The 26454-nt window shown below is 42.0% G+C and overlaps 2 protein-coding genes across 6 annotated transcripts in view; one reads left to right on the top strand and one right to left on the bottom strand.

Annotated features, from left to right (window-relative positions):
* The first annotated feature begins 2477 nt into the window (after nucleotides 1–2477).
* THBS1 (thrombospondin 1) lies at nucleotides 2478–18693 on the top strand. Its single transcript, XM_037834333.1, has 22 exons — nucleotides 2478–2665; nucleotides 3248–3345; nucleotides 3668–4227; nucleotides 5088–5163; nucleotides 5463–5662; nucleotides 5756–5878; nucleotides 6939–7032; nucleotides 8442–8615; nucleotides 9026–9202; nucleotides 9465–9638; nucleotides 9904–10031; nucleotides 10146–10298; nucleotides 10754–10972; nucleotides 11429–11536; nucleotides 12099–12258; nucleotides 12414–12532; nucleotides 14439–14673; nucleotides 14842–15069; nucleotides 15252–15523; nucleotides 15935–16032; nucleotides 16139–16278; nucleotides 17172–18693. The coding sequence occupies exons 2-22, from the start codon at nucleotides 3279–3281 to the stop codon at nucleotides 17177–17179; spliced, it is 3513 nt and encodes a 1170-aa protein (XP_037690261.1). The 5' UTR covers nucleotides 2478–2665; nucleotides 3248–3278; the 3' UTR covers nucleotides 17180–18693.
* A 4727-nt stretch (nucleotides 18694–23420) lies between these two features.
* FSIP1 (fibrous sheath interacting protein 1) overlaps nucleotides 23421–26454 on the bottom strand; it is a 233835-nt gene continuing 230801 nt past the window's right edge. For 2 of the 5 annotated variants that reach the window (XR_005216483.1, XR_005216485.1), the window contains exons 13-14: nucleotides 24392–24454; nucleotides 23739–23751 (exon numbers count right to left, since the gene is read on the bottom strand). Coding sequence is in view for 2 of the 5 variants with exons in the window: in XM_037834335.1 (XP_037690263.1) it covers nucleotides 24408–24454 (47 nt within the window). In the remaining 3 variants the exon portion in view is untranslated. Of the gene's footprint in view, nucleotides 23752–24283; nucleotides 24455–26454 lie in introns of all 5 variants that reach the window. The other 3 variants (XR_005216486.1, XM_037834335.1, XM_037834334.1) reach the window with 3 other exon arrangements.

Here is a 26454-nt window from a genome sequence, read left to right as displayed (position 1 = left end):
AGTCAGAGGGGCTGCTCGCAAAGTCGGAGTTTTCCACAGCCAGGTCCCTTCCACCACCATAACTGAGAGTAAATTCCTCACCCATCATCCAGAGGGGTGATATCTTCCACCTTAAAGGTGCTAGGTTTTCCTTCCACTTTTCCCATTCCTGCTTCTCCCACAGCTTCCCAGGGGAATTGAGATTTCTGGGAAGTATATGCGGCACACGTTGACAAGGGAAAGTGGGTGAGTTTCTAACAGCTATCCAAACACCCCTCTCCCTTCCACCAGAACAACTGGAGTACCACCAGTTAGGCTGTGTTTGACATAAATAGCTCCTATACCTCTGCCAGCTTTCTCTGACAAGAAAGCTTTTCCTGCTACTACATAGTTCAATTTTCTATTTGTAAGGCATCTAGAAGGTAGAAAATCATTCTCCTTGTTTTGTTGGAAGAAGCCAATTTCCAAGAAAACACTGGAGGTACTCCTGTATTCCCTCACTCACTGGTGCCTCTAGCCTGAAGGGGACTCAGCTAAGCCTTATAGAGACCATCTTTTAAAGAAAGGTGCTTCCTGCTTTTGCGGACCTAAAAGCTTTCATCAAATCTGTGTAAAATTATTGAGTAGCCCAGAGGAGCCTGTGGGTCATCAATAGGCCATCCATCCAAGAAGAGCTGTTTCTAAGTACCAGGTACCATGAAGAATTAGTAGCAAGAAGAAGGAAAAAATCACCTTTCAAGGAGCAAACTGGATGCTGGGGAAGATGAGAAGAGGGAAGGAATGCATATGGCTGCTGACGCTGTTTGGATGAATCATTAGCTATGACTTCTGGGACAGGAATCTGATTTGACCAGTCATCACATAGAAACTTTGACTTCTACCTCTCAATATCTGAAAACCTAACTGGCTGTCAAGTTCAGTTATCACTTAAGCCACAAACATACTTGTCTAGAGGTATCTGGTCTATATATTGGGTAACTGGAAAACACTCATTACTTAATCCACACACACACACACATGCTCTTTGTCACACAACACTCCCACGTAAGAAAAGTGAAGTTGCTGTTTGATGATCGTAAACTCATGGGTGTTTCCAGTAGTTATGAGTTGCACCAGGTTTAAGTGCTAAGAAATGCCAGGGTTAACCGGGCCTGTGGCTGAGGTCCTTATTTGGTGAAACTGCTACCTGCGCCCTGTCTTGAGGCCCGCCTGACAGCGCAGGACCACAGCAGGGAAGCGGCGGCTGCTGACGTCCCAGCCCAGAGAGATGAATGGAATTCCAGGCAGCTGGAGTCATGCTGGCTTGGGACAGTGGCTTGGAGACCAGACTTCCAATGACAGAAACATTAGGCAAGAGCTCTCATGGCAGTGTGTGCACCCACAGAAATGTAACCCACACCTCGGTTGCAGAAGCCGAAAAATGAAAAGAACGTTTAGTGAAAAGGGGGAAATAAAATGATAGGCAGAGGGAAATTTATTACTCTGTGGGTCTGCTCTGTAAATAGTTTCAGACTCTGGAGCCAGATGGTTCTGCAAATTCTCCAACCAGAAGTCACGTTAAGAAGCACGAGTGGGCACAAAAACTGTTTTTCAAGACAAAATTTCAATGTTGGCATGAGGGAACTGGATACGAATAATTTTCCTTAAAATTCCAGACTAGAAAGAAACTGTCTTCGCTAGTCCCCTTGATCCGAATACGCATAGCGCCCCCAAGCGGCGAGCGGTGGGAGCGCTATAGCAATTCCGAGAAACCAGTTTCACTGGGACTCCGGCCGCAGCAGCAGCAGCCAAGCGCGCCCGACGGGCAGTGTGAACGCGAGCTCTGTGCACAGTCCCTGCTGTCCCAGCGCGACACCGCAGTCACCTCCCTTAGTGGGTCAGGCGAAGGGCAGGCGTGGGGCACCGGGGTCGGGGGCCGGCAAGGGCAGCGGGGTGGCGCGAAACTCGCCGCCCATCAGTCCCCGACCGGGGCGGGTGGCCCCCCCACCCACCTCGACGGATGCTGAGAAGTACGCAAGAGGCTATATATTTAACAATTCTCATGGTCCCACTTACGGTCGGGCTTTTTTTTTTTTTTTTTTTTTAAACAAATGGCTCCATCTCAAAGTGTTCGCCCTTCAGCCACTGCCCAGGCATTCAAGGAGACCGGTTTGCCTGAACGTCCTCCTAAGGGTCTTGGGTGGGTCGCCAAAGCCCCCTCGCTCCCCAGGATGCTCACACTTAGCGCATCGGGCCCGCGTGGCTCAACACCCAAAGTCTGAGCCTGTGCGCGCCAAGGCTGCGTGGGCGGGCACCTATTTTTCGGAGAAATTACAGTGCTCCTCTGCCCGTCCCCCGACCCTGGCCTCCCCCTCTTCACTTTCTAGCCAGGGAGCGGCGGGGCGGGGAGGAGAGAAACCCAGACTTGCCCCCTCCCGCTTCCTGCTCGGCCGCCGCCGATTGGCCGGAGGGATCCCCTGGAATGTGAGTGACCCTTTAAAACTGCGCGGCTCCTCCGCCTCGCCAGCCGCTGCACCCGAACCTGGCCGCGACTGAGGGGCTCCTGCGGACTCTCCCGGTGCAGTCTCCGACTCCTGCCTCGGCCTCCTCGGCCACGCCGCCCGCCCCAGCGCCTCTCTCCAGGGCCCTGCGCCGCTCTCCGCTCCCTGCGCCCCCGCTCTCCGCCGCTGCACCGGCGCCCACACAGGTAAGCGCGCCCCGCGGCCGCCGAGGACCGAGGCGCCTCCGAGCCCGGCCATTCAGCCTCCGGCTTGAGGCTTCGGACAGCCCCTCCGGGGCCTCCCCGATCTCATACTCACACCCCTTCGCTTTCCCCATCCTGAACCTCCCGGCCGCTGGGGGACTTTTCCCGGGGGAGGAGCTCCAGAGCTATCCTCTCCAGCCTTGGGATTCAGGACCCAATTCCAGTCAGGACACCCCAACATTTTCTTCTAGTCTTCTAAACCCTTATATGGGTCTTCAAGAAAAAAGTCTCTACTTCCCGATGGCCTCCCTGCGCCCCCAAGCAAATCTCCTGGTCCTGCTGTCTACCCCGTACTTCCCAAAGAAAAGCCCCCAGATTGTTGTTCATTGTTCCCCACACTTTAAAACCACCTTCCCATTTTCTTCACGATGCTCTCTGAAAAAGTAAATTCTGTAGTCCCTCATCCCAGCAAATATGAGGCCAAGAGGGATCCCCAGGGCCCTGGCCCCAAGCCCAGTCCCCAGTTGTCCCCCACTTTCTCTGCTTTGCCTGTCTCTGACCGTGGGCTCTGTGCTTCTGCTGCAGGCTCCCCCGCTGGGCACAAACCAGCTCCACCATGGGGCTGGCCTGGGGACTCGGTGTCCTGCTCTTGTTGCAAGTGTGTGGCACCAACCGTATTCCAGGTGAGTCTGTGTAATACCTTCAGAGGGAGGAGGGAAGAGGAAGAGGTGCTGGTTACCCCAGGTGTGCCTGCCGTAATGCCAGACCAACTTTGAATACTTAGGGGTGCCCTCCTATGTGCTAGTCTGCCAGCTGTTTTTCTCCTGAATCCTGACTGAACATCAAATTACAGTCCCCATCTTATAGTGGGTTTATTCAGCTCTCTCAGTGGTTGCCAGGAGGTTTTACTCTGTCCCTCTGGTCCCACCCTCCAGAGCTGAGCCCCCATTCCCACCCCGATCCCAGTCAGGAAAGCTCACTGTGTGTCCTGCTCCTGTGTAACAGAGTCTCGGGGAGACAACAGCGTGTTTGACATCTTTGAACTCACCGGGGCTGCCCGCAAGGGCTCTGGGCGTCGACTGGTAAAGGGCCCTGACCCTTCCAGCCCAGCTTTCCGCATTGAGGATGCCAACCTGATCCCCCCTGTGCCTGATGACAAGTTCCAAGACCTAGTGGATGCTGTGCGGACAGAGAAAGGTTTCCTGCTCCTGGCCTCCCTGAGGCAGATGAAGAAGACTCGAGGCACACTGCTGGCCCTGGAGCGGAAAGACCACTCTGGCCAGGTCTTCAGCGTGGTCTCCAATGGCAAGGCAGGCACCCTGGACCTGAGCCTGACCGTGCAGGGGAAGCAGCAAGTGGTGTCAGTGGAAGACGTGCTCCTGGCGACCGGCCAGTGGAAGAGCATCACCCTGTTTGTGCAGGAGGACAGGGCCCAGCTCTATATTGACTGTGAGAAGATGGAGAATGCTGAGCTGGACGTCCCCATCCAAAGCATCTTCACCAGGGACCTGGCCAGCATCGCAAGACTCCGCATCGCAAAGGGAGGTGCCAATGACAATTTCCAGGTGAGGCATCTTCTCTGAGCCACTGGTCCATGGGATTATCTGCTAGCCAGTTGACCTGTCAGGAAGGCTATGGCAGGCAGGGGAAGGGGCTTCCAGGATAGGAATTATTGTCTGTAGACTAAAGCAGTGGTCCTCAAACTTTAGGGAGCATCAAAAACATCTGGAGAAGTTTCTGATTCAGTAGGTCTGGGGTGGGACCTGAGAATTCGCATTTCTAACAAGTTCCAGGTGATACTGATCCTGGTCTGGGAACCACATTTTGAGAACCACTAAAGGAAACAAGAAATGTTTTTTCCTGTAACAGCAGCCTGTTCAAACCTTAGATACTCCTTATGTTCATCTCAAGAAAATAACTCATTTCAAATGCATTCCACCAATTTTAATATTGCTCGAAATGTTTTGTACGGGCAGAAAAAGGCCACTTTACTATTTGAATTCTCCTGGGGAGCAGCAGGTATCAAATAAAAAGTTAAAATAGAAGGTGTGGTTATCCATTGCAGCTTCTTCCTTGCCTTAACTGCTAGATCTTTGCAACTGCAGCTTTGAAACTCCCACATTTAACTCTTTGATACTGGAGAGCATCATTATATCCTCCAGGCTTAGTATCAGATTCCATTTCCTGTTTTCCCAAGTAGGCTGATAACTGAATTCTTTGTAAAATACTGAAGACTTGGCAGAAGACACAACCAAGATTTTGAAGTTGCTTGGCAATTAATGTTGGTGGGTTGTTTTGACATAGTGATCATAAATGGAGCTCTTTTAAACTTTTAGAACATCTATTGTGTGCTTTTGCTAGCATAAATTGACAGTTCCCCTCCTCCCACAAGATCCTACAAGTACTGTGTATCCTCTGCCCATAGGGGGTGCTGCAGAATGTGAGGTTTGTCTTTGGGACCACGCCAGAAGACATCCTCAGGAACAAAGGCTGCTCCAGCTGTGAGTACCCTTCCATCTTTAAGGCATATGGGGAAAGCAAGGGGGGAATTCCACCCAGAACAAGCCAAGAGACCTAAGCAATGTTGGCTGTACATCAATTATCCCTGAGTAACATAGTTAAAAGATATACAAAAGTGACCTAAAAGGGTATTCCACGCACACGCATCCCTTCCACCTGCATCCTTCATGCCAAATGGTATGTCTTTTATAACTAAGAACTCTAGGGACTGGCTGTGAAAGCATCTGTTTGAAGATCTTTTTTTTTTTTTTTTTTTTTCATTTCTTTTGCTTCTTGGCAGCTACCAATGTCCTCCTCACCCTCGACAACAACGTGGTAAATAGTTCCAGCCCTGCCATCCGCACTAACTACATTGGCCACAAAACAAAAGATCTGCAAGCCATCTGTGGCATCTCCTGTGCCGAGCTGTCCAACATGGTCCTGGAGCTCAGAGGCCTGCGTACCATCGTGACCACGCTTCAGGACAGCATCCGCAAAGTGGTCAGTGGCCTCTGCCCCCGGCCCTGTAGCATGAGCCCTGGAAGGGTTAGCATAGATGATCCCAAGTGACTAATATCTTTCTCCCTTTTTTAGACTGAAGAGAACAAAGAGTTGGCCATTGAACTAAGAAGACCTCCCCTCTGCCATCACAACGGCCTTCAATATAGGAATAATGATAAATGGACTGTTGATAGCTGCACTGAATGCCACTGCCAGGTAAGGGATCTTTATAAACTAAAATAAGAGCTGATGGCATGTATTTGAAGTCACAGTCTCTGAGGAAATACCCAAATGGCCACATAAATTCTTTTTTATGTTCCATGGCTTTTTGGTTTTTTTGTTTTTTTAAGATGCAGTTATAGCATCCATAAATTCTTCTTTAAACTTAGAAAGGTTTTCAAGTCTTAATTGTACCCTAGGGTAAGTATCTAAGAGAACAAATCTGCTAAGACATCTGAATAATTTACCTGCTTTAACACAAAGGCTAAGTGTTCAATGTCAGGTAAATAAAACCTTGTTGGAACATTCCTTTTTTATTCCCAGTCCTGATTTATATTCAGCTATGACACAAAGGTTCTTTTAATACAGTCCTGATTATTGTTCAAATCACTTAGCCCAATGCTCTTGGGACATACCTGTCTATTTAGCTCAAATGGCACTGCCTGCAGTGTGTGCTTCACTCGAGCTCTGCCCTAGGCCACTGGCAGGTGAGTTTGGGAGTTTTCCTGGCTCACAGAGCAAAGTCTAGTTAAATACAAATCACAGATTGCTGGATTTGGGTGACAACTTCATCAAATTCTAATTCTTCTCCATTATAATTTAAAGACAGATTTACAGATGAGAAAAAAAAGATCTTATTTTCATACTCATAGCTCTTATTTTCCCCCTGAAGATAACATAAAAATTAAAAATTCCCAGATGAGTTTTAGGAGTTTGATTACAGACATAGTTTAATAGATTTGATCAATGATGTTTGGTAGTTCCCTTTGGATAAATTCTTCATGCTGTAACTTCTACCTTTGACTGACTAGCAATTAAAAAAGAGCTCTCTAAGGAATGAGTGACAAGTCACTCACTACAACTGTCTCTATGATAATGGTAGCCTCAAATAGATCTTCTATTAAAGAGACAGAGACATATCTTCTATTAAAGTCATTCCCCTAGAAAATTTACAGCCCTGACCAGGTTTCAGTTCATAATTGCAACTTTTATAGTATGTAAAGTTCTGTTTGCAATATGCTTAGTAGCCTATTTCCCCCTCATTCTTTCCCTGCAGAACTCGGTTACCATCTGCAAAAAAGTGTCTTGCCCCATTATGCCCTGCTCCAATGCCACAGTGCCTGATGGAGAATGCTGCCCACGGTGTTGGCGTAAGTTTCTAAAACTATGTAACCATTTTTTGGTGACTAGGTTGGTGCTACATATATCCTAGACAGCGCAACACAACATTGAAACTCACTCCCATCCCCATCATGTGCTTTTAATTCAGCTTCTTGTTGCAGCAGCTGGTTAACTGACAGCTTATCTGCTATATAAAGCCCAAACTCCATTATGACTAAATCTCAGTTACCCAGCTGGATTATGGTATGGGTGATAATGACCTTGGCATAGCTTATTGGTTATGAGTTTATGTTTTGAGGAAAGTATAGATGAGTTTGTAGCAGTACTAGCTCTAAGCTGACTGTGCCAAAGTTATCCATAGACTTATGGTGCAAGCATCAAAGTTAATTGGGCCTGAAAGCTTTTCCCATTTTATCTGCAGGGATCCCAGGAGGCCTGACAGAATAACAGCAGTTTGGGTTTCAGGGCACTAAAAGAAATAAGGCACTGTAATGTTCCATGGCACCAGATTCCTGATTTTTGTTGCCAGTATAAACTAATCACTCTGCTGAGACAATATTTAATGTAGTAGGTACAAGTCATAAAAAGAATTCATCACAACTAAGATAAGGAGAAAAAAGAAAAACCAGGAAAGTAGCACTTACCCTTCACACACACACACACACACACACACACACACACACACACAAACACACACAAACTGGCCACAACTAAGAATAACCCATCCCATCCAGGGATCATTTAGAGATGTTGGCATGGTAATGACCATTTGTATATCTATTTTCACTCAGCATTCACTTGAGATGCAGGTTGAAGGAAACGAAGCTAACTAGGGGCTAGCAGAGATCTGGACTTGAACCAGGGATTGTTAGGAAAACTTCTGCTGGATGGCAAAAGAAAGCAAGTTCTCTCTCTGACACAGCTAGTTGTGGTTGCTGTCATGGTGCCTGGGAAGATGGTAAACAAACACATTCTCCTCTTATGAAATTAGTACAAAGAAGGCCCAAAATGGTGGGCTGAGAGGAGCAACAAGCTGATTAACCTCATGACCTAGTTGGAGGCAGAGCCAACAGCAGCACAGCTGCCTTCAAGCTGATCTGTCAAATATGGTCTGCAGCTCTTTGGAAAGTCAAAAGTGACTCTTAGGAGATGCCATACTCAAGTATTCTTGGAAGCCTGAGACTGGAAACGCATACCCAGATATCTTAAGTCGGTAAAGAATAACTCATTTGACATGCCAAGAAAGGAGAAAGATGGAAGCCATGAGTAGGAGAACACACACTGTGAGAAAGCTCAGCAGGGCTGACCTGGCCTTCGGCCTAAGAAATAAAATGCTTTTCATTTTCTGGCAGGGGAAACAAAAGTCCTAAACAAAGCATTCTAAGGAATAGCTTGTTTTAATGATCATGCAGTAAACAATCCTCTGTCTCCCTTGCAGCCAGCGATTCTGCAGATGATAGCTGGTCTCCATGGTCCGAGTGGACCTCCTGCTCCACGACATGTGGCAATGGAATCCAGCAGCGTGGCCGCTCCTGCGACAGCCTCAACAATCGATGCGAGGGCTCCTCGGTTCAGACACGGACCTGCAACATTCAGGAATGTGATAAGAGATGTAAGCATCTTGGCCACTTAGGAATACAGAGAACTGACCTATCCTTGTCATCACCATGAGCGGCCCCATGGCATTAAGGTTAAGAAGACAGGTTCTAGATTCTCTGGATCTGAATCCCAATTCTATCACATATAAAGCAGTTAGCATAGAACCTGGCTCATGGTCAGCACCATGTAAATGTCAGGTTATTTTATTAATAGCAGCCCACAAAGACAGCTAACCATTATCTGTCCTCTGGTGGAAAACAAGCCATTGACATTTGGACATGTGGCCACGAGGCTATTCTACAGCACACTGGGCTTAGTTGCTGTCGGCTGTGTCTGGAAAATATTTCTTTACACTCCTCTGGAGGCTTCTATTTGGTTAGCTCCAAGGCAACACCATTTATGACCATCATCTCTGTACTCTAGTTAAACAGGATGGTGGCTGGAGCCACTGGTCCCCCTGGTCATCTTGTTCTGTGACTTGTGGTGACGGTGTGATCACAAGGATCCGGCTCTGCAACTCTCCCAGTCCCCAGATGGATGGGAAACCATGCCAAGGTGAAGCACGGGAGACCAAGGCCTGCAAGAAGGATGCCTGCCCAAGTAAGTGTGAGCCCTGCCATAGGACTGCTTCCCCAGCAGCTGAGGCCTGCAGTTCACAGGGTCTTGGAGGAGAGAGAAATGAATAGAAGCAAAATCCTGCAAGCTCAGCAGCTTCTTTTAACGAAAAACAGAAAACAAACCATTTCACTTTTTCCATGAGTCAGAGTAGCAGAGGTTTCTTGAACAGGCTTAGAGTCTTCTGTGGAAGATAACGTTTTTGGAAATTGACCTGACCCTTTGCATGTGGTTCATTTTCTTGCAGTCAATGGAGGCTGGGGTCCCTGGTCACTTTGGGACATCTGTTCTGTCACCTGTGGAGGAGGAGTGCAGCAACGTAGCCGGCTTTGCGACAACCCCACACCCCAGTTTGGAGGCAAGGACTGTATTGGTGATGTGACGGAAAACCAGATCTGCAACAAGCAGGATTGTCCAGTTGGTGAGCTATGGAGACCAGGGAAAAACCACCCTTAGGAAATTTCTATTTAACTGAATTCCACAGTCAGCATTCAAGGTGGTTCCAGCTTTCAGTGGGTCCTGAATGATTTGATTACTCTAACATGCACATAGACAACATAATCTAAAGATGTTATCAGTTACATAGACCCTACAATATCTCACACTGTATTGATTTTTAAGCAACCAGCATGGCAGTAACCGCAGCTTAGACTAACCATTGGCCTGTTTCTCTCACCTTGTCTCAGATGGATGTCTGTCCAACCCCTGTTTTGCTGGTACCAAGTGTACCAGCTTCCCCGACGGCAGCTGGAAATGTGGTGCTTGCCCCCCTGGTTATAGAGGAAACGGCACCCACTGCCAAGATGTTGATGAGGTGAGGAACTGGTGGCTCAGAGTAACTGGACCTAGGAAAGCAGCTAGCCTGTCCTAGCCCTTTCCTTAGAGCAGTGTTTTCTAAACATTAGGCTGACTGTGACTTTTTCCATAGTGCAAACTAGTGCCTGATGCCTGCTTCCACCATAATGGAGAACACAGGTGTAAGAACTCAGACCCTGGCTACCACTGCCTGCCCTGCCCACCTCGCTTCACTGGCTCGCAGCCCTTTGGTCAGGGTGTTCAACATGCCACTGCCAACAAACAGGTACAGTGCACTAGCCTGGTAGAATAGAGCAGAGGAGCGGTACCCTTTACCGCAACTTTCGGGAAGGGGGGAATGTAATTTCAGACCCATAACAAAATAAAACAGAGGAGGGGGATGAATATACAATCTAGTTTTAGAAACATGACTAGAAGAACCCATGGTAAATACTGCCAGGGAAAAATAGTCCATCACATTTGAAAATGCTGCTCTGGAATATGTTATGAGCAGATGGACTGGTAAATGCCTAGGTTCTAAGCAATTTCAAGAAAAACCAAACATAAAGTGCAATATTGGCCTGTAACCTGGACACCCTCAGGGGCTGACAGAGAAGTCATCCTCTTTCGTGTGAGCCTCTATCTACCCAGATGTAATAGGGATCTGGCTTCTTCTTGTTTCCATGGTACCTGGGGACTCTCACAGTCTCTCACATTAACATCAGGATGTTGTACTCCCAGGTGTGCAAGCCCCGCAACCCCTGCACGGACGGGACACATGACTGCAACAAGAACGCCATGTGCAACTATCTCAGCCCTTACAGCGACCCCATGTACCGCTGCGAGTGCAAGCCTGGCTATGCTGGGAATGGCATCATCTGTGGGGAGGACACAGACCTGGACGGCTGGCCCAATGAAGACCTGATCTGTGTGGCCAATGCAACTTACCACTGCAAAAAGGTAAAAACCGGCTTCCTTCATGTGCCTTCATAAAAATGTCAGCATTGCCTTATGAAAAGAACATGCTAAGGAACTTTAAATGTTGCAAGTTCGAAAATGACTGCAAGATTAAATCGCCCAAAGGCAGGGTGGGACTAATTCTCATTAGTATCAAATCACATGATTCCAGCAGCATCAATGGGGGGGTCCTTTCGGTGATTGCATTTCAGAGCTATTTCTTTTGTCCGAAAAATGCTACTCTATTCTACCAAATACCAACAGAATATGATTTGTGTTCACCGCATATATGGCCCCAAGAAAAAGTTTAATTTTTTATGTTCCCATTAAAAGTATACTCTGTTACAGAGCAGCATTGCATTCTTTCTCAGTTTAGAATATCTGGGTGTACTCTCTTGTGTACGAGCTGAGCAGAGGGAATGGAAACTGTAGCCATAACGTGTATCTTCTCTTTCCTAGGATAATTGCCCCAACCTTCCCAACTCAGGGCAGGAAGACTACGACAAAGATGGAATTGGTGATGCCTGTGATGATGATGATGACAATGATAAAATTCCAGATGTTTCGGTAAAAACAAAATGTTTTCCAGTCTTCTTTCATCTTTTGTATTCAGCAACAGCCTAGTAGCCTAAAACACTTTAGGGTTCAAAGGCATTGCAAGGTTATAGAGAAAAAGTATATCAAGTTGATACATAAGGTTATTAGAAATTATTCATTGTGTTTCAGTAATTTGAAGACATAGATGCTTCCAAGAGAATGCATTCCAAGAGAACACGCTGTTTGAGTAAGAAATAATGTATAAACACAGGAAACTTTGTTCCCTAGCTTTGTTTTAAATGTCATATCCAAGTTAAAGTAAAATTTACATTGGGTTTACTGAGAACTGAGATAATATTATATTTTATATCTCAATGACCTGTAACTGACAGGAATCTATTTTTTGTTCATTGTGTTCTGGCCTTTAATTTTTGCAGTGATCACTGTATAATGAGTACTCAGTGTTATCTACTAACTAGGAAATTATTATTGCAGATTTTTGTAGTTTTATATATATATTATATATGTGGCTTGAGATTTGAGCTGGTTTCACTGGCAATGTTGTAAAGGGGTCCATTTCTTCTCTTTGCAGGACAACTGCCCATTCCATTACAACCCAGCCCAGTATGACTATGACAGAGATGAGGTGGGAGACCGCTGTGACAACTGCCCCTACGACAGCAACACAGATCAGGCTGACACAGACAACAATGGGGAAGGAGATGCCTGTGCTGCAGACATTGATGGGGATGGTAAGGCCTCCCCTGACTGCAGCAGGCCCATGGGTGGTGGTGAACCTGCTCAACCTTCAAATTACTTCTCTCTTGTCCTGGCCTTTAATGTGCAGTTTGGGTGAAACATTCAAGGCTGGAGATTCCAGCTCTTATCTGTGCCTGGTTCTTTGCAGGTATCCTCAATGAAAGAGACAACTGCCAGTATGTGCACAACGTTGACCAGAGGGATACTGATATGGATGGGGTTGGAGATCAGTGTGATAACTGCCCCCTGGAACACAATCCGGATCAGGTAGGCGGGCTCCTTTCAGAGTCTTTCAGTAAAGTGTTGGAATATCTCTTTTGAGGTCTTAAAAGAATGACTCTCTTAAATCGAGTTGAAACATTTTAATTACCATGCTTCTCAGTACTCTTATAGCCAATTGCAATATTTTCATGTAAGCATTTCACCTGATATGAACTCGTTGCAAACAGTCCCATTGATTTTTAGCATGAGGATCTTTAATCTTGTCTTCTACAAGAAGATCTATTTGACTTGTTCAGCATAGCCTATCATCAATTCTAATTAAGATAAATTATACTAAGCAGGAAGTTATGACTGACAACTGTACAATGATATTAATCATAGGTAAGACTAATAACTGGAAGGAATATCCTTAAGCAAAATAAACAGCCATTTTCATGGCTAATAATATAATTTGGCTATAAGAAAATCATCAAACTAAAAGTACTTCCAAAACCTGGTGAAATCCTGTTTATCTGGTATTCTTTAAAAGTGTTTGCCATTAAAAATGGATCATTCTCTAATGGATAGAAAGATAATAGATACGGTTGAAAGAAAGAGAGGGGGAGGGAGGGAGAGAGGAAGGAAGAGAGGGAGGGAGGGGGGAAGGAAGGAAGGAAAGAGAAAAAAAGGTACTGCAAAGGTAGCAAAATGTAAAATTGGTAGATACAGATATCTGGGGGTGGGGGGTGTTGGAGTTCTCTGTATGGGGTTTGTATTGTATTTGCAACTGTCCTATATGTTTGAAATTATTTAAAAATAAAAATTAAAAAAAAAAGGATCATTCTCAACCCATGTTAGGGAGTGCTACAAATAAACATTACCCATAACAGGTCCTGTGTCTGAAACTATTTCTTTTCCATGTAATTATCCATCATTATTTTCTAGGGATAAAAGTGAAAACAGCATCTTCCCCCTAAAAATATATTGTTCTGGAAGCTTACAAACCAGCTTTATAAAATCAGGAATATTTTTATAAGGGTAAAGAAATAAAAAATCCAGCTTTTCACTCCTAATATTTACTTTTGTGAGGTTCTTTTAAGGAAAAAGCAACAGGATGAATAGTTTTTGGCCATAACTGGGAAGCATGAGTGATCTGAGATAGCTTTGCTGATCAAATGGCATTGAGGGTCATCTATTTTGAGTTTGGATCTTAGCATAAATTAAACTTCTTCGATATCATTTAACCTCATTACATGAGTGTTTGGTTCCTCAGATTTTAGTGAAATGTATAACAAAATTCAAGCCTTGTGACAAAATCTTACTAGTAAAGAGCATAAATAATGGCAAGAAAAATTCCCATTTCTTCATAAACAGTCCCTAAACATCCCATACATATTGAATAATAAAGCACTCTGAGAAAAACAGTTTTGAAAAACTTTAGTTTTCACTTTCCCTGCATCAACAGGTGACAGTTCTTAAGGAAGAGACGCATAATACCAAATACCTAAAAGAGAACAAAATAATTGATCCCGTATAATAGAGTGTGTGCAAACAGGGTATACAGAAAAGTACCATATGTTCATGATTTAAAAACCTAGAATAGAAGTTGACATGTCAATAATTTTATAATTAAACACTTCAATGGAAAATAACAAAATTTACCCAAAGGATTTCATTTAACATTAAGATACAAGCAGTTAACGTTGCTCTCTATCCTTCATGATTAAATAACTATTTAATTTTATTTAGAAAATTTTATATTTCAAATTTTCATATGAAAACAACAATCAAGAAAAATTTTTAGAATGCAAATGTTACTATTACCATCTTTGTGCAGTAGTAATATAAATAGACATGAAGCCCCAGGGACCATATCAAATTGCAGAGGAGTTTCCCTTTTGTCAGAGCATGTTATCTTCAACATTAATGATTTATACTTCAATTTACCCTACTTTTATTTCTCCTCGTTCAGCTGGACTCTGACTCAGACCTCATTGGAGACACCTGTGACAACAATCAGGATATTGATGAAGATGGCCACCAGAACAACCTGGACAACTGTCCCTATGTGGCCAACGCCAACCAGGCCGACCATGACAAAGATGGCAAGGGTGACGCCTGTGACCCCGATGATGACAATGACGGAATTCCTGACAACAGGGACAACTGCAGGCTTGTGCCCAATCCTGACCAGAAGGACTCTGATGGTGAGTCAGTCGAGCCACTTTTTAAGAGCTATCTAGATTCAGGAAATTAAAATGAAGCTGAATGCATTTGAGGATGTGGAGATGAAATGCCAACTTTGACAAGATAGTGAATTTCTGACACCAATAGCAGTTCAGAATTTCACTAAATGCTTGCCTTTTTGACCTTAGGTGATGGTCGAGGTGATGCTTGCAAAGATGATTTTGACCATGACAGTGTGCCAGACATTGATGACATCTGTCCTGAGAATGTTGATATCAGTGAGACAGATTTCCGCCGATTCCAGATGATTCCTCTAGATCCTACAGGGACATCCCAAAATGATCCTAACTGGGTTGTGCGCCATCAGGGTAAAGAACTCGTCCAGACTGTTAACTGTGATCCGGGGCTTGCTGTCGGTGAGTCATGAGTTCTTAGACCAAAAGGCTAATGATGTGCGAGGAAAAAAAGCAAATACAAAACCAGGCAGTTGCATGTGTCTTTAGCACAGCCCTTGTGGGTACTAAGGATGCCTGGAAATATAATGGAGAACCTTCCAAAGGCCGCAGGTTTTAACCAGGGATCTGGCCTCCTCTTCCAGGTTACGATGAGTTCAATGCTGTGGACTTCAGTGGCACGTTCTTTATCAACACTGAGAGGGATGACGACTATGCCGGATTTGTGTTTGGCTACCAGTCCAGCAGCCGCTTCTATGTTGTGATGTGGAAGCAGGTCACCCAGTCCTACTGGGACAGCAAGCCCACGATGGCTCAGGGGTACTCAGGTCTTTCTGTGAAAGTTGTGAACTCCACCACAGGGCCTGGTGAGCACCTGCGGAATGCTCTGTGGCACACAGGAGACACCCCCGGCCAGGTAAGAAATAGTGCCCTAAAGAAGGAAGAACGTTGATGGGTTCTTGATTAGCCCTGGGAGTGCTATCCTTTAGCTATGACTGCGAAAGGGACATCCCATATATAAAGATTCCAGCCAAGAGTTACCCTTCAGACCCAAAGGCAGTTTCAGGAACTTAAAATGAAGCTGAATGCCTTTCAGAGGATGTTTCTTCAAACAAAAAAGCTCTTTTCCCTCCCCTCTTTCTGCTTTATATGTCTGTACCTCAAAAGCACACATCAAGTGGAGGAGCTGTTGAAAAAAATTTCAACATTGCAGTCCTTTAATTTAGGTCATCCTGGTACCTTTGAAACATGTTTTTTGTTATGAATTAAATACAAGTGTTCTCATGATGGAGCTGGGTTTCAACATTTTCTTCTCTCTTTCCTTCAGGTGAGAACCCTGTGGCATGATCCTCGTAAAGTTGGCTGGAAAGATTTCACCGCCTACAGATGGCGTCTCAGCCACAGGCCAAAGACAGGCTTCATTAGGTAAGACTGCACTGATTACATTTTACTTAGGTGATGCTGGTGTGCTCTGGTGGGAAGGAGACTAAAAAGTGGAGGTGTCACTAAGGAGATTATTTTTTTCCTGCAGAGTGGTGATGCATGAAGGGAAGAAACTCATGGCTGACTCAGGCCCCATCTATGACCAAACCTATGCTGGTGGCCGGCTAGGGTTGTTTGTCTTCTCTCAAGAAATGGTGTTCTTCTCTGACCTGAAATACGAATGCAGAGGTAGGAGCAACTTTACCAGTTAATGTGCAGTTAGCATCTCTGAGACCACTCTTGAGAATGCCAATTCTTAAGGCACCCAGGTGAAGTCTGATTTAAAGACTGTCTTAGATACAGAATTATTTATGTTTTGCTTTTGAAGACACAATGATAAAAATGAAATAATGCCTATAAAGTATGGCTAATTCATTATTAGCAATATTAATTTGCTTAGCAATCTCTGTTTCTTTTCATACACAGTGAAAAGATAAACTGCAGCCACACTCCTATGGATTGATTTAAAATTTTTGTATGTTCATATTTCTTGAAACACTGCTTTAAGATTTACTCATGCCATTACAGTACTTGTCTTTCACAACCATTTCCTTTGTACGAAAAGGGAAAAGGAGTATTGTCTGCATATTAGCATGTTAAGTTAATTTTAACTATTAACTTTAGCCATTTTTCTCCATTCATTTTCACTCTGGTTATTTAAGCTCTCATTTAGTCCGGCATCAGGCCTATCACAAAATAAGGGCTTCATAAATGTTTACTAGGCCAAGGCCTGGTGCCTACAAGATCAGTCAAGGTAAAGAAAGATGGCTGACTTTACTAAGAAAAAAAAAAAAAAAAGATACATTAATTAGGATATAATCTTTGAGTCAAGACTTTTAAAATAAAACTTCCTAAACTTTTAACATTGACGTCTGTAGAAAGCACAGTGTAAGTTCTGGACAGTTATGTCATGACAGTCTCCTAACATCAGAGTCAGCTAATCAGATTAAATGTTAATGTGCTTGAATTGCCTTAAATTATGCTTTTGTCACTATAAAAGTAAAGCTATACCTTGATTGCTAATTTATTAACTGATATTAAGATGACAAGGCCTTTATGAGTTTTTTTAATTTACTTAACAGATTCCTAATCATCAACCTGTCAATCAGAAAACTGATCATAACCAATGCTAGTATTGCACCTTCTGGCACCGTGGGCTTGAGAAAACCCCCAGGATCACTCCTCCCTGCCTTCCTCTTCTCTCTGCTTGCATCAGCATGGACTCCTAGAACATGTGAGCTGCCTCAAGAAAATGCAGTTTTCAAAACCAGACTCAGCCTTTAGCCTCCAATGAATGAGAAGACATCTTCTAAAAATATAAACAATTACTTTCAGTTTGCTTTTGAAAAAGTAAAAGCATCTCCTAATTTTGGTTGGAAAAGTGCCTGCTCTCTGCTTCTGTCACAGGGCAGGATGCTATTGTAAGGCCATCTCTGAGCAGTGGACTCAAAAGCATTTTCAGGCATGTGAGAGAAGGGGGGACTCTTTAGAATGAGCAAACAAAACCATCCCTGACTTACTCCCTCAGGAATAGGGGGAGCACAAGGGGGGCGTGGTGGGGGTATGTACCCAAGAGACGATTGTATAAAGAAAATATGGAGGAACTGTTACATGTTTGGTACTAAATCATTTTCAGGGGATTGAAAAAACTATTGCTGGATTTCATGATGCTGACCAGTTGTTAGCTGATTAACCCATGTTAATAGGCACTTAAATAGAAGCAGGAAGGGAGGGGAAAGACTGGCTTCTGGACTTTCTCCCTGCCCCCCAGCCCTTACATATCACCTGCAGTGGCCAGAGTAGGGACTCAGAATTTAACCAGTGTAAGGCAGTGCTGGCTGCCATTGCCTGGTCACAATGAAATTGTTGGTTTTATTCCAGATGTAGCTTGTGCGGATGTAGCAGGAAAATCGGGAAACCTACCATCTCAGTGAGCATGCACTGCCTCCCAAAGGAGGGGCAGCTGTGCTTATATTTTTATGGTTAGAAAGGCACAAAATTATTATCAACTTAACTAAAACATTCCTTTTCTCTCTTTTTTCCTGAGTATCATGGAGTCTTCCAATTCTCTCTTTTGGACTGTAGATTTTTTTTTTTTTTTAACAAATGCTTTACGATGTAGAATATTTATTTTTTAGCTATTCTGGAGGATCTGACTGAAGGACTATTCATGGAACAAGAAGAACCATAAGGACTATCCATATCATCTTTGTTAAGAGTCTTCATGACTGTAAGATTGTAAATACAAATTATTTATTAACTCTGTTCTACCTGGAATTTAGGCTTCATATGGAAAATGTTTGAGATCAGGTAGTTGAGATTTGTCAGCAAATCTTCCCTAAGGATGGCACAAGAAAAGCAGCAACCAGGGCTGCTCATTACTTTGTGCTTAGAGTGAATGGTTTGGGATTTTTCTTTGCTTTGTTTGTTATGTCTTTCCAAGTTGAATTAGTTGATTGTACATTTGCAAGTATTTTTAGTTTGCAAAGAAAGCCATGAGGCCTTTACATACCGTTTTATCCCCAACCCTTGTGCCTATTTCCAGAGAGAGAAAAGCATATTACTTTTTGTTTTTTCATTTCTCCAAAAAAGAAAAAAAAATAACAAAGGTGAAACTTATATACAAATATTACCTCATTTGTTGTGTGACTGAGAAAAAGAATTTTTGGATCAAGCAGAAAGAGTTTAAGTGTCTAACAAACTTAATGCTACTGTAGTACCTAAAATAGTCAATGTTGTACATAGTATAAAAATTCTTTGCAGAAAAGTGTTCCCAATAAGGAAATAGCATTGAAATGTTAAATATAATTTCTGAAAGTTATTTTTTTCTAGCATCTTGTATGCCATTGCCTTATTTTTATAAATTATTCTCTCATTACCATTGCAATAGAGATCCCAGATTGTGTAGATATGCTATTTAAATAATTTATCAGGAAATACTGCTGGTAGAGTTAGTATTTCTATTTTTATAAAATGTTTGCACACTGAACTGATGAATTGTTGGTTTATCTCTGTTTTTTTTGTTTTTGATTTGTTTTTTGCTTTTTACGCCCCAGTTTTTACTATTTGCCAATACCTTTTTCTAGGAATGTGCTTCTTTTTTGTACACATTTTTACCCATTTTACATTCTAAAGCAGTGTAAGTTGTATATTGCTGTTTCTTATGTACAAGGAATACCAATAAATCATATGGAAATTTATATTTATACTTACTGTGTCTGTGTTTATTTGTTCTTGACTGGCTTTATTTTGTGAGGAATGGGTGAGTTCCATTCTTAAACCAATATAGCATATATAATAGGAAGTTACAGAAAGTAACAGTAACATTCACTATTCCTAAGTGAGTTAGGAAAACTGAGTTGCTCAGGCCTTGGCTTAGAATATACATTTGTTAAATTTGTTGAATCAAAGAACAACCAATAAATTAGACTGCCATATTTAAAAACATATAAATGAAAAATGACCCCTAAGACACAGGCCCCAAAAGGATACAATTTCATATTTCATTAAACGTCATCTACTGATTCCTTTTCAAAGCCCAGTTCTGTTTCCAAGGGGAACAATGTAAAGGAAACCGCAGGGGTGAAGTGCATGTATCTGGGGAAGCTGCATTTTCTGATACATCACTGACAGCAGCACTGCGTGGGCCGCATGATCAAATGTGGAGAAGCTTCAGAAGTGTGTATAAGGGAGGAAGTGTCTTTGGAAAGCTGGGCCAAATATAGATGTCACTTTTGGAGAACAAATAATGCCTTTGGTCAAAAACAGATAAAGAGAGAAATGTAGAATTCGGAAGAAATTCTAGGGGGAAAAATGTAAAATGCTAAATATTTTGTGAAGAGAAGTTCAAAGCCTTACAATAAGCAAACTTCAGATGAGCTAATAATCAATGTAGAATACTGACCAGTTAATTTCCATTTTTCATAATAACAGCAAGAAGAAGAAATCTTATCAGTAGGTAAAAATTTCTGGCTTTAAGGTCTATTAAACACAAGAAAGGACTGGGTGAATGAGAATCTTCTCCCTTTGTTGATTTTTCTCTTGTTCTCAAACACTTGCCTATCTGGCGGAACGTGATCACATATAAATTGTCAAATCATTTTATAGTGTTCAGGTGAAGAAGCAAGAGCTAAAGTGTTCATAGTGGTTATGGAGTTTGGAAAATTTATCTCAAAGAAATAATTCTTTGAAGTGAATACATCACTCATTCTCAGAAGAGCTCAACCTATAAAGTACTGGGAGAGAATTCTAGTTCACTTGTAGGCGGTGGGGCAAAACTGACTGAAAATATCAATCTGGAACAGAAAATGCTGCTAGGAAAAAGTTCCCAAACTTTTTCCCAAGGCATGTTCCTTGTTCACTCTGAAACTGACCTTCAAATTGGCAGGTTGTATTGAAATAAAAGACTTGCTAAAAATTAAAACCGTATCATTGAGGTGCTAGCTTTTTCCTCAGACAAAGTTTATTATGGGCAGGACCCACGCTACTTGGCCTTCATCCATTTCTGGATGGATACCCAGTGACTGGATTGCAGGATCGTGTGGCAGCCCTACGCTTAGCCTCCGGTGGAACCGCCATGCTGCCCTCCGGGGAGACGGTACCATTCTACTTCCCCACCAACAGTGAACAAGCTGTGAAGGGGGTGAGGTCCCTCACCTCCAGGACACTAGAGAGGGGTGCATGAAGACTCTGTATTTGCATCAGATGCAAAGGAAGACCCACTGGGAAACCAGTGCTTACACTGAAGTTCATCTTGCTTTGTCTCATCTCTATGTATTGGCATTTTGGCTTCTTGTTGAAAGAAAACCACCATCATCTGAAGAGGTACACTCCTACACAACAAAGGATTCAAGACATAACCTTTGGATCTATCCACTCCTACCTGTCCACCAAATTACCCAAGCCTCACTGAGTTATTCACAATAAGCAGCACCACTGCCCAGATGGGGAAAAAGGACATTACCCTGTTGGTTCAGGATTTGCTACAGGTAGGAGCATTAAGAAACATCTTGTCAACACCAGAAGGAAAGATACAAGATAAAGACTGGGACTGTGTAACTTAGTGAAATCTAAAGTGGTTAATGATGGTAAGTAAATGTGCAAATATAAGAATGTTTTTACATGAGGGAGAACAAATAAATGTCAACTTGGCAAGGTGTTGAGAATGGGATGCTATTGGAGGAAAATACAATCAATGTAAACAAGAATCTATAGGTAACAGTAACATTGTGATATGCCTCCACTGATTGTAACAAAGGCAATATACCAAATGTAAATGTCTATGGGGGGGGGGTGTGGGATTCTTGGTGGTAGTGTTGTTGTCTGTACTTTCAAACATATTTTAGTCCCGCCCCCCCTTTTTTTGGTCTTTTTTCCTCCTCTTCTATTTTGCAGAAGAAATGGAAAGGTCCACATATAGTTGTGGTTGTGAATGCATACTATATGATTGTACTGGGAACCACTGATTGTTTACTTAGGGTTGCATGTTTAAAAAATAAACAGAGGAATACAGTGCTGGAGAAAATGTGGAGAGAGGGATGCAACTAATAACTGCTAGTGGGGAGATACAGTGGTGCAGCCCATCTGGAGAGCAGTGTGGTGGTTCTGCAGGAGGCTAGGTGTGGGATTGCCATAAGGTTCTTCAACCCCATTGTTGGGTATATACTTGGAAGAACTGAGAGCAGGGACACGAAAGGAAAACATTTGCACACTGGTGTTTATGGCAGCAGTATTCAGAATTCACAATGGATGGAGGTGGCCTAAGGGTATATTGATTATTGAACAGAATGGTCAACTGTGATGTATACATACAATGGAATGTAGAGTGGTGGCAAGAAACAATGAAGTTGTGAGGTATGCACCCAGGTAAATGGACCCTGAGGACAGTATGTTGCATGAGACAAGCCAGAAATGAAAAGACAGACATTATAATGCCTCACTAATATGGACTAACTATAATGTGCAAACTCTGAGAACTGAATCTGAGAGCATAGGCTATCAGGAGAAGGTTTATTGTAATAATTCCTAGATTGTAAACTCTTACAGCAGTTATCTTTATTTCTGAGTTATGTCTAGATTCTGAGATGCTGAGCTCTTGTGTATAACCTGGTTGGTCCCTGGAACGTCACGTGACTGAGTGATGCTTGAGACTCAGAGCTAGAGTTTGGTAGCTATGAATGTCAGCATTATGCCATACAGCAAATGTTAAAGAAGCTGAAAAAGAGATCAGACTTCAATTAGAGATATGAATGAAATGTCCTTGGTTGGGACTAAGGTAAATCAGACTAAAGGGTATAGGATGATATTGACTGTATTTTAAAATTCTAACTTCTGTGTAAGACCAAAGGTAGAGAAGTTTATTTGGTGGAAAGACTGTATTTTTTGTAGCACACTATATAATTTAATTTGTATGGTCAGCTTATTCAAGCACCATAATTACATGGAACCTTGAGTAGGGAGATCTGGTTTGTTTTTACAGTTTGATGTGAAGCCCCAGTACATCCCAGAGTAATTTTGTCAGAGGATAAAAAGTATTCGAAAAGCCCCCTTGAGGGACTGGGGAAATAATGTGGAAATACTAAATTTACCCACCTGGGGAATTCCTTATATTCTCACAAATATTGGGGACTACCAATTTAGTAGGCTGAACCCTCAATCTTGGGGCTTGCTCTTATGAAGCCTGTTACTGCAAAGGAGATGCTAAGCCTACTTATAATTGTGTCTGAGTTACCCCCAGAGAACCTCTTTCATTGCTCAGATGTGGCCTCTCTCTCTAAGCCAATTTGGTGGTTGTACTTGCTGCCCTCCCCACTATGTGAGACATGACTCCCAGGAATATGGCTCTCCCTGGCAATGTGGGACATGACTTCAGGGGATGAGTCTGGACCCAGCATCCTGTGATTGAAAAAGCCTTCTTGACCAAAAGGGGAAAGAGAAATGAAATAATGTAGTTTCAGGGGCTGAGAGATTTCAAATAGTCAAGAGGTCATTCTGGAGGTAATTCTTACGAATGATATAGATATCCCTTCTTAGTTTTGGGTGTGTTGGAATGGCTAGAAGGAAACACCTGAAATTGTTGAACTGCAACCCAGTAGCCTTGATTCTTGATGACGAGTGTATAGCTTATATGATGTGTCCACGTGAATGTAGAGAACCTTGTGGCTCACACTCCCTTTGTCCATTGTATAGAAATATGAGTAGAAAAATGGGAACAAAAAAGTAAATGAATATTGGGGGGGTTTGTTCTGGGTGTTCTTTCTTATTTTATTTTTATTTTTATTTTTTTGGAGAAATGAAAATGTTCAAAAATTGACTATAGGGATGAATGCGCAACTATATGTTGATAATTTGAACAATTGATGGTACACTTTGCATGATTGCATGGTATGTGACTATATCTCAATAAAATTACAAGGGAACATTTTTTTAAAAAAAAACTTATTAGTAGGTGCTTCAAAGAGAGTTAGACTGAAGAGCAATAAACTTCAGGTCCTTGGAAATTTATAATAAAGGTGGTGCCGGTAGTTTTCTTACAGAGTAGAAACCCTCAAATTTTTGTTAAGCTCTTAATTTCATTCTCAAGACGAATTAGCTCTCTCTCTGACTTCCATATCTTTTCTTTAGTATCTTGTTCTGGAGCAAATACTCAGGCCTCGAGGGAACCTGAAAATAGAAACAAACCTGCTCAAGATACTAGCAGAGGAAAAAAACATATTTTAAGTAGCTGATCTTTATTTGCTATATTCTAAAAGGCCCAAACTCTGAAAGATGACAAAGTGAAATTATTATATCAAATAATTCAAATTCCTGCTTAAGAAAAATATCATTCTAGTAAGACAGTAAAGGCTAGTACTGCTTCATTGAGGAAATCCATTCTCTCTATGGCAAGTTGTACTGATTTAACAGACATTAGAGAGGAGGAAAAGCAGGGCCAAAACAAAAATTCATACAGAACACAGTGTGCCTGAACTGCATGAGGTTGAAACACATAAAATCAAATGCAAAACATTATATCACTAGTTTCAATACAACACATATATTAAAATGCTGATTTCTATTATGTATCCCTGATGTTGTAGGATTAATAATAAACAAGTTTTCCAAGAATTTAAAAGAAGAAAAACTATTGAAAAACTACATCACAAGTTTCAAAAACATCAAAGAAATGTAAGCCACAAAGAGAAAATCCAAATACCAGAATCATTATTTGAGGAATGATCTCTACAACGTAGTCCTTGAATTCAAAGAATTCAGGAAAAAACATGTGATTTAACTTAATTTACCAATTTTCTAAAAAGTATACCCCAACAAGTCTTTGCTTAGGATTCTTTACATTCTTCAGTCACATCTTCAGTCTCCTGTTCATCTGCACATAAAAACAATAAAAAGTTATCAGAAATCAGAAATGTGTGCATAATTAAGAAAAATAATTTACATCATAAAACAGTAAATATCCTTTCCACATAAGACAATAAACACATTCTCATTTAATATTTATTGAACAGTCACCACAAACTGCAAAGTTTAGGAAAAAAAGAGATGCATATGGTCCCTGCTGTCATTGAACTTACAGCTAAGGGAGAACTGTTTCAGTCTTGAGAGCTAAAACAGTTAATGGATTTAGAGATAGACATCAAAATTAATTTTTTTGGTTGTTTTGTACTAATTTTCTGGGAAGTAGAGTGAAACCAAAAATAAATGTTATATATAAGGTAGTTAAGAACTGCTTGTCTTTCATTTCTTCAATGTAAGAAAAAAAAATTTGACACTAACAGAAGTGGAATGGAAATCTCTCTCTAACCTTAGTGAGAAGGTTATCAGAAAAAGCAGAGATGGCAACAGAACCAGATAAAAGAAGACAATAAAAGAGAATCAAGAGAAACTGGAACCTTCATGCACTAATGGTGGGAATGTAAAATGGTGCAACCCCTTTGAAAAAACAGTCTAGCAGTTCTTCAAAAGGTTACTATAGACCCAGCAATTCCACACCTAGTTACCCACCTAAGAGAAATGAAAACACGTCCTCACAAAAACTTATACATGAATATATACGACAGCATTATTCATAATAGCCAAAAGGTAAAACAAACCAAATGTTCATCAATAGATGGATGGAAAAATAAAAGGTAGTAAATATCCATACACTGGAATATTATTCAGTCATAAAAAGAAATGAAGTGGCCACTACCGCTACCACCACCACCGCCACCACCACCGCCACTGCTGCCATGAGCAGTGCATAGGTGAGGCATGCATTACAAGATATGTGAGTACAACCAGGGCTTTAATTGCTGGTTTGCTGAGAAGGTCCTCAAGAGAAACGTCACAAGTGTTCATAGCACCATTTTTCATAATAGCCAAAAAGTGGAACACTAAATATCCATCCACTGACTAAAATGTGCCATATTCACACAATAGATATTATTCAGTAATACATAATAATAATATTAAATATTATTTAGTATAATAAATATTTGTCAGATATATGCTACAATAAGAATGGACTTTGAAAACATCATGCTAAGTTTAAGTAGTCAGTCAAAAAAGGCCACACATTGTATGATCCCATTTAAATGAAATGACAAGAATAGGCAAATCCATAGAAACAGAAAATAGATTAATGGTTACTCAGGGCTGGAGAGTTGGGGGAAAATGACAAGCGACTGCTAATGGGTTCAGGGTTTCTTTTGGGGATGAAAAAAACGTTCTAAAATTGATTGTAGTGATGGTTACTCAATTCTGCAAGTATATTACAACCATTGAATTGAATACTTTAATATGGTATTGCTGAATAGTGATTCTCAAAAACATATGCTCATGTCCCAATCCACAGAATCTGTAATTATTACCTTATTTGGGAAAAGGGTCTTTGCATATGTAATTAAGTTAAGAATCTTGAGATGGAAGCAGAGATTGGAGTGATGTGGCCAGAAGCCAAGGGCCTCTGGCAGCCACCAGAAGCTGGAACAGGAAAGGAAGCATGTCTACTCAAGAGCCTCTAGAGGACTGCAGCCCAGATCACACCTTGATTTTGGATTTCTGGTCTTCAGAACTGTGAGACAATAAATTTCTGTTATTTTAAGCTGTCCAGTTTATGGTAATTTCCTGCAACAGCCATATTTACGGCCAACTGATTATTGACAAGGTGACAAAGACCATCAATTGGGAAAGAATATCTCTTCAACAAATGGTTCTCAGAAAACTGGACCTCCGTTTGTTAAAAAAAAAAAAAAACAGAGGACCCCTACCCCACATTATATACAGAAATCAATTCAAAATGGATCAAAGATCCAAATATAACAGCTAGAACTATCAAACTCCTAGAAGAAAACATAAGGAAACATCTTCAGGACCTTGTGTTAAGCA

The sequence above is a fragment of the Choloepus didactylus genome, chromosome 4, assembly GCF_015220235.1.
Source record: "Choloepus didactylus isolate mChoDid1 chromosome 4, mChoDid1.pri, whole genome shotgun sequence".
Taxonomy (NCBI): Eukaryota; Metazoa; Chordata; class Mammalia; order Pilosa; family Megalonychidae; genus Choloepus; species Choloepus didactylus.
The sequence above is the reverse complement of the archived record's forward strand: the minus strand, read 5'-3'. Positions and strand labels throughout refer to the sequence as shown.